Source organism: Falco cherrug, chromosome 5 (genome assembly GCF_023634085.1).
Source record: "Falco cherrug isolate bFalChe1 chromosome 5, bFalChe1.pri, whole genome shotgun sequence".
Lineage (NCBI taxonomy): Eukaryota > Metazoa > Chordata > Aves > Falconiformes > Falconidae > Falco > Falco cherrug.
The window spans coordinates 47,719,132-47,727,370 of NC_073701.1; the positions used below are offsets into that span (position 1 = coordinate 47,719,132).

Consider the following 8,239-nt stretch of genomic DNA (forward strand, 5'->3'; position numbering starts at 1 on the left):
AAGAACCATGAGCCTTCAAATGATTTTTTCAGAAAAATTGCAGAGATTTTTTTTCGTATGATAGGGGATGTAGACCTTGGGAACTTGTAACTGAAGGATATGGAGGCAAGCAGCTTGCATAAGGTTCTCTGGTGGCTGTACAAGCGCTTGGAAGTAGGATCTGTTGGAAGACATTTCCCCAGAGTTTTCCCTTAGCACCTCTTTATAGCCTTCCCCCCAGTATCTTTTTTTCCCCCCCTAGCGATTGAAACCATTAAGATAGCCCTTACTGTGTGTACTAGACAAAGATGTTGACCGACAAGGCTGGAATCATCTGTTTCTAACAAAGCCTATTCCAAAAGGGCCCAGGTGGCTATCTATGTACAGCAAGCCACTTTTAATAACACCTGGAATAGCCTTATCCCTCTGAAAAAAAATAAATCCTTCTCAGAAGCACTGTTTTTTGTTTGCCTGTGTGAAACACCACTTGTCCTCTGGGAAAGCTGGTGAAGAACCAGCAGCTTCCACAAGCACCTCTGCTGTGGCCTTTACAGATATTGGGCAAGATGAATCAGTACAGTTGTCCTTTAGTAAAGGCAGAGGAATCCTTACTGGGCCGTTAGCTATCATTCCATATGCTGAAAAGACAAAGCAAATTAATTCTGTTTTATTAGATCCAACACTGAAGAACCTTGCCCAAGAAATCATAGAACTGCTCAAGAAGTTAGTTGGACTGGAGGATTTTTCGCTTGCCTTTTCTTCTGTGCAGAAACAGGCCAATCAGAAAAGAGCGATGAGGAAAAAGCAGAGGGCCTTGCAGGTAAGCTTCTGCCTTCTCTTCTGGAAAAAAGGGGTTTTTCTAAAGGCTTGAGAGCTGACCAGGAAGGTGAGTTGGAGAAAGAACTTCATCCTGAATTGAGGCAGTTTCAGTGTTTCATTTCTAAAACTTCCCAAGAAACTGTTCAAGATCAGCCTGAAGAGCACCGGTAAACCTGGGCAGAGCAGCCTCAGTTTTGAGGAGCCTAAGAAAGCATGTGTGTTGACTCACCAGCCACCAGTTTCTAAGGAAGTAGCTGATGTTTACAGGAACAATTTGTTTAGTTACAACTAACAAACATCTTGTTTTTCACCAGACTGTTGCAAACCCTGATATCGCTGCAAGGAGGAAGCTGAAGAGACACAGGAATAAAGCGGAAACCAGGAAGAGAAAAATGGAATTCCTGCGCCCTACCTATAAGGCCAAGAGACCTCGAAGTCATGCACTGAAAGATTTAGCAATAGTGGAATGAAGAGGTTTTTCCTCTTGGGAGGATTAGTTTATAAAAAGCTAAAATTTACATTTTTTTAAAAAAAATTACATAATTGTATTTATTAGTATTTTTTCCATGTCCTGGTTTTCATCTGGGACCTTAAATAAATAAAAGCTCTTCAGTTTTTTCAAACCTGTATATTATTTACCAGAGCGCGTAGAGTTGAATAGACAACCACCATGATCCTTTATATTAAATTTTAGTTCATTTTTAAAAGATGGGTTATGTGATGACTGCATTTGTGCCTGTGAACATCCTAGCTCCTGAAGACAAAACAGTCTGCCTCCCAGCTTTGATCTGTTTCAGTTTCTGCAGCTGTACTGAATAACTTACTGGCAGTTCTGGCTAAGCTGAAAGAAGAGGAGTAACAGCTCATGAAGGTGGAAGTTACATTCAAATTAAAGTATTGTATTGAAGACTTTTTTTCCTTTCAGAAAACCAATGCTCTGCTAACAGCTAGAGCTCCGCTTGTTATCTCTATTGTTGTACTGCATTGTAAAAGCACATCTACACTGAAGGAGCTGAAGCATAACAACCTCAGCTTAAGAAAACCTCTTTAAATGCTCAGTTTTGTGGCTGTTAGAACTGGCAGCAGTTGAACTTGCTTACAGAAACAAGCATCACACTTATGAGTACAGCTGACAGTTCTGGATTTTATTAGTGTTTTAATTACACCAATACAGTAACCACTCACACTTAAAACCGAGGGCAGGGGAAGACAAAACAAACTCTGCCAGGCAGTAAGACTTCCACAGAAATAAAGAAATGGAATATCATGATGTACATAGGCATTCGCTTGGTTCAGTTTTACAGTTCAAGAGAGGCATCCACATTACAGGAGTCTGTCCTATTTACAAGTATTTGTGGCCTGAAAATACTTTACCGCCAAAAGAAGTACGTGAATATAGCTGAAACTTCTTTGCAATGGTCAGCTTTGTATCACTGCCTGCTCTTCAAGGCCTCCACCAACCTAGGAAAAAAGGTTAAATCAGTTTACTAAAAAGTCATTTCAATTATGTTGAAATATTTCCAAGAAAAAGCTACTCTTTCTTCTAACGTAGACTCTTGTCTTGTCAGTCTTGCACAGATCCAGTCTTAAAAAATAAAACAAACCCAAGAGTAAAAGACATTTTTCTAATGAAGCTAGTATAAATTAGACTGTTCACTCACCACTCCATTGCTTCATCAAGCCCTGTGCCTTTAGTTGCAGAAGTTTTGAATATCTGCCATTTTCGGTCCTTCAAAGCTGGTAAGCCAAGTGCATTTGCCATTTCTGTGGGAGTCATGGCCTGTTCCATGTCCTGCTTATTTGCAAACACCACCAAAATGGCTTTCTTCAGCTCTTCTTCCTAAAAATAGGGAAATCATGCAAGATGTTGCAGAGACTTTTACTGAATTTATTTAAGCAGAGAAAACCCATAGAATGAAAAGTAGTTCCAGCAGTTCTCAAATAATTTTCAGTTTGCCAGTTTTGTTCTTTCGGAAATTCTTCAGTGAAAAAATGGTACGTACTTTCAACTCCAGCATGATACCACTTAGGTGCAATTCAAAACATGGTGGTTATGTCTGTTACATTACGAAACAAGCTGGTGGTTGGATTTAATAAGGTGTTATCAAAAAGCTTGCAGGAATGTGGGAGGAAATACAAAGTTTTGCTCATCATCTTACCTTGTTCTACATATCCTACTATGTTTTGAAACTGAGATCATACTAATTACTGTTAATGCTTCAGGGCCTGATTTTGCCACCACTGAAGTACTGAGCAGCTGCCTTGCAGACAGATACATTTCCATATGACCAAAAGGCTACCTGTAACTTACTGCCCAGACAGTGCTGCATGAAACTATGAAATATCTGCAGCGTACTTTGTGCTTTTCAGTCAGAAGGGCTGCACGGGCCCATGCTGAAGTTTCACAAGTAAAGCTGAGCTTCATTTGGTTCACTAAATCAAATTTCATATTCACTCCAAAAAGGCTTTGATTTCTCAGCTTTTGATACAATTGTCACCGTTTTCTTACCTCCAACATAGCAACAAGCTCTGATTTTGAAGTGCCAATTCTGTCCCGATCACAGCTGTCCACTACATAAATGACTGCATCTGTATTTGAATAGTAACACCGCCAGTATGGCCTGTAGAAGAAAGGTAAGTTCCAGTCATGCAATTTGCACTTTTAAGCAGTCCTTTTCAGCCAGATGTGGGGGTGGGGAGCGTAGCAGCCTTAAAACAGGGGAAGGACACAAGTGCTGGGGACAGACTTATTTGGGAATCAGCCTGCAGGACATCAGGTCCTTAACTGTGGCACAGGGCAGAAAGGAAGTTTAAACACACAAGTTTCTGCCATAGGTAATCATTATGGCATTACAGTCACCAAAGAAGGAGGATAAAATGAGAAATCTTAAAAGACTAATTTATACAGGCAAGTAACGAACAAGGCTGAAACCACCATTTTCAGAATTACCTAACTGAAACTAAAAAGGGAAGGAACCTGCACCTTACTAACTACACTGGACTTTACTACCAAGCATTCAAAAAGGAATCAGAAAAAGATCATACGGGGGTACTGAAGAGATCACTACAATTACGCATATAATGACTGACTGCAAAACTTGTAACGCTTGCTGAAAAATTATCATCTGCAACTAAATGCTACTTCCTAGCTTTGCATTCTTAAGAATATTTAAATGTATTTTGGGGTTTACATCACTCACTTCCCTCTTTCTCAGAATGCTACACAATTACCTACTACTAAGTAGATTTGTTTTTCAAAGTAAAACCGTGTACAAATGAAAACGTTCACTTCTTTCTTTCCAATCTGTAGTCCAAAACAGGTTTTACTAACTGAATTCTGAACAGAACGAAGTGCAACAGATGAAAGTGCTCTCCTGCCAATGGGCTGGTGTTAAAACTTAATCCATTTTCAGAAGTGCCAGCTAGAAGAACTCCAAGAACGCAGTACTTTTAGAGAAATTTAATTATATCTTTTGATTTTAAGAGATCTACTACCTTATGCTTGTCTGTCCTCCCAAGTCCCAAACTTGAAATTTCAGATTCTTGTACGTCACTGTCTCCACATTGAAGCCAATGGCTGAAACAAAGTTAAAGAAAAATCACCAACAGTGGAATTGTTTATTTTTCTGAATAACATTACAGCACTTCCGTTTAAAATTTTCAGGCCTGAAAATTATCAGTAGTTACATTATGAAGTTCATGCCCTTTGCAAAGTCATCCCAACATTTATGGCTCAAAATAACATAATTTTTTTCTTTGAATAACAAAAGCAAATTGTAAACACATTGTAGAGATTTGTAACAAAAGCCAAAGTTGTTAAAAATGGATGGAAGGGTGCCTGAAATCGCCACAACAGAGCAAGCGCTAAAAGAATGGCCTCTTTTGATAACCAAGCACACAACTGACAGCAATAAAATACCAAGGAATGTGTCCTTTGTGTCAGCACCAGAACTGTGTTCTCGTAAGACCACAGCAGAACCAGCTTCTCAGCAGCAGACTTACCTGACACTGTGATATCTGGAAAATGGCAATAAGGTTACAACATACTGCATGTCATTCCTTTTCCTGCCAGCCCAGAGAAACACAACACAGGGAAGTGAGTGATGGACACAGACTGCCTAAAATTTATGGCAGCTGAAATAAGCAAAACCCTAGGGCAAAAGGATTATGGCATAGTAAACTGCTGGCTTCTAAAGGGCAAAAAAAGACCTGACCAAAGTCAATTCATCAGGGCCATTCAGGAGGAACCCAAGAGACATGACAGGGACTCAAAAAGCCAAGCATCCCTTGTTCTTGACGTTACACAGAGTGATCGTGGCCAGACCACTTCAGCGCACACACACTTCGGTGTTTGTAGTAAGTGAGCACGGCTGCATGAATGCCAAGACAACCGGTGAAATCAGGTATGTTTTTTTAAGTAAGCATCATCTCCTTCCATGAGATCTCACACCAAGTTTTGTTATACCTTCTACATAAAGTTAAACAATCTGATTTCTTCTTCTTCTCTGTGTTAAAAGTTTATATAACAAACTGAAGACCCTTGTCAAAAAAAAGAAAAATAGGTACGACTTACTGACACCATCCCAATGTACCATAATAATGATCTCTAAAATTTGCATTACAGCTATATTTAGAGACAAACAGCTTACACAGTCAACAGTGACCATCTACTGAACATTTACCTATCAAGAAAAGCCTGCCAAATCATGGTAGAAATCTTAAGGTCAAATACTTTTTGCATTCAGCAGGGCAACGTAAAATACTCCTTTAGGCAGTACTTCTATAGCATGCTGTAATACTTCTATGCAAGAAAGTTCTTAAATACAACAGTGCAAGGCTCCTACAAAGTAAGGTCCTTTTGTTTACGAAGGAGGAAGCATATAGCGAGTTCAGCTGACAGCTTATATTAGCAGATTAAAGCTACAGGCAAACTGGCTATTTTCACTAAGGGACTGATCACTTACTCGGAATGGTGGTAACAACTTCTCCAACTTGTAACCTGTAGAGAATTGTTGTTTTTCCTGCTCCATCCAGTCCCAGGATGAGAATCCTCATCTCTCTAGTTCCAAACAAACTGGAAAAGATGGTGGAGAAAAAGCCCCCTACAAAAACCAGAACACAAAAGATGTTTTGATTTCAGCTAACAATATGGAAGATACGGAAAGGCAGACAGATCAATCACATTTCTTACTGGGCAACAATATATTTTCTCCGGTGAAAACACAGAAATCTAGGTTGTAACCTAGATACCTGTGTGCTGAACTACATTTATTTTCCTGCTGTTTATGCTGCTATTTTATGGTAGCTCAACCCAGCAAAATCATGTTGCAGCAGCCCCAAGCTTCCTCTGTGTGGTTAGGAATTTTTCCCCCTTTTCTCTCATATGCCAGAACTTGAGCCAACTACTTTCTGTTTGTATATAACTCTTATATTTTCAATACAAGAGACTATACAATCACAAGAAAGAATTCCTTCTGATGTTTACCGTTTCCCTAAAGGAACATCCATTTCTTTTCTTGTATGAATCAGTAGGTACATGTTAAATCACAGTCCATTACAAACTATGAAACTGCACTAGATTAAGTACACGAATGCTAAAGAGAAATCGAGGAGCTGATTTTAAATGCCTCTTTCCCCCCTTTTTTTTTCTTCCCAAAACTGGCTTGCTCAAACATCTCATTTATTCTTTAAATGCATGGAAGACTACTTGTGGCCAGACTAGTATCTGATTTCCACTTATTAGATGTTTAAGTGTAGAAAGAATACTAATGTTGTAAGCCAGTAAAATGTCATTTTTCCAATTATTTTTATAAATATATCTAATACTAAATAATATTTTTTTTAATCCACCTAAACCCTGTAAAAGGTAATGAAACACCAAAGAAGCTAAAATCACATGTGATACCTACATCGCAGAAGAGGCGAATGAAAGAAGATTTGCAACCAAAGTCTTACAGAAGAAGGTTTTGATAAAAATTATTCCCAGCGTTTGCCTTTCCTGGGGAAGTAGGGAGCAACGAGCTGCATGCTTATACCTAAGAAGGAGTTCACACCGGTAACAGGCTGCGGGCCTGGAGACCAAGGGCAGGTGTGCGGGCCCGGAGACCAAGGGCAGGTGTGCGGGCCCCTCTGCGGGCGGGTGTGCGTGGTGCTGCTCGGGGCGCTGCTGCCCGTGCGACAGGCACAGTGCCCGCGCAGAACCGAGCTGCGGAAGGTGTTTCAATAGATACAGCCCAAGTAAAAGGCTACCGGGCGACTCACGGAGGCCTAGGCGCTAACAACTCTCCTCTTGGTAACCTGCTCGCCGCCAGACACCTCCCGCGCCCTCCTTACGCTGCAACCGGCTTTTCCCGCACACCAAAACGCTGCCCCAATGCACCTGTAACAGAACCGGTGCCTGTCCACCGCCCAGCCCCCACACCCGGGGCCTCCTGCCGTTCCACCTACTTTACTTGCTGTTCTTCACAGCTCCCTTTCCAATTAATTCCTTGCCAGCAACCCGTTACGGGCTGAACCAACACAGCCGCGCCTTCGGAGCACGGAAGCGCTGCGCTCCGACCGACGGCAACTCCCGGCAGCACCGAGCGGCCGAAACGCCGCCCCGAGCGCCCCAGGGAGCGGGCCCACTCCGCGCTGCGAGCCCGGGAGGGGGCGGCGGGCAGCGACCGCTCCCGCCGGCGCTGCCGGGCAGAGGTCGCGGCCCGCAGGCGCCCCCTCCCCTCGCCCCGCCGCGTTCGCCACCCACCCGGTCGGCTGCGCCGCTCCCACTCCCGCTCCGCCCTCCCCCGCGGGCCACTCCGGCCCCGTCTCCACAGGCCGCCGGGGGCGGGGGACCCTCGCGCCGCTCCACGGGCCGCCGCGCCCGCGCGCCGGGGCCCGCCGCCTCGCGCCAGCCGCGGCCCCGCCTCTCCCCGCCGCGCCCCGGGCCCGGCGCCGCGCGCTGAGGCCGCCGGCGCCGCCGCCGCCCGCTCCTCACCCATGCCGAGCCGCTACGCCGCGCCGCGGGTGCCCCGTCCCGCTCCGCTCCGCCGGCCCTGCCACCGCCGCCCGCAGGCTCCACGTCGAACGCCGCGGCGAGTAAACGAGGCGCTGCCCCCGCCCCCCCGCGGCCTCGCCGTTTCGACACGGAGCCGAGAGGCGCCCGCCCGCCCTCAGCGAGCAGGGGCAGGGCTGCGCGCGGGCCCCCGGCGCGGGCATACCGGGCGGGGGTGGGGGGGGAAGGAGGGGACACGAAAGGTGTGACCCAGCGGCCCGGCGGGAGCGGTGGCGAATCTGCGGCGGCGGAAGAGCGGGTCCGGGGGGCGGCGCTGAGTCCGCGCGTGCCTCGGGCGGGGCTTCCTGCCGCCCGCCGCGCCCGCACGCGCCCGCGCGCCGGGACTGGCGCGCGCGGCTGGAGGCAGGCGCCGGGCCACGCCCCTCCCGCCCTGCTCCGAAAACAACG

General features: G+C 45.3%; 2 protein-coding genes across 3 annotated transcripts in view; one reads left to right on the top strand and one right to left on the bottom strand.

The window, feature by feature from the left end:
- Positions 1-1,421, top strand: part of UTP20 (UTP20 small subunit processome component) — a 65,033-nt gene extending 63,612 nt beyond the window's left edge. Inside the window, exons 61-62 of the mRNA XM_055710974.1 lie at positions 654-799; positions 1,113-1,421. Of these exons, the coding sequence (XP_055566949.1) occupies positions 654-799; positions 1,113-1,268 (302 nt within the window). The 3' untranslated portion in view covers positions 1,269-1,421. The remainder of the gene's footprint in view (positions 1-653; positions 800-1,112) is intronic.
- Positions 1,422-1,922: 501 nt separating this feature from the next.
- Positions 1,923-7,951, bottom strand: ARL1 (ADP ribosylation factor like GTPase 1). 2 transcript variants are annotated; one of them, XM_055710975.1, is made up of 6 exons: positions 7,775-7,951; positions 5,763-5,900; positions 4,294-4,375; positions 3,308-3,419; positions 2,460-2,638; positions 1,923-2,259 (listed from the first exon to the last, which is right to left on the bottom strand). In XM_055710975.1, the coding sequence occupies exons 1-6, from the start codon at positions 7,776-7,778 to the stop codon at positions 2,229-2,231; spliced, it is 546 nt and encodes a 181-aa protein (XP_055566950.1). In that variant the 5' UTR covers positions 7,779-7,951; the 3' UTR covers positions 1,923-2,228. The 2 variants fall into 2 exon arrangements, with proteins under 2 accessions (XP_055566950.1, XP_027668182.1); XM_027812381.2 differs by lacking the exon at positions 7,775-7,951 and adding an exon at positions 7,251-7,400.
- Positions 7,952-8,239: the final 288 nt, after the last annotated feature.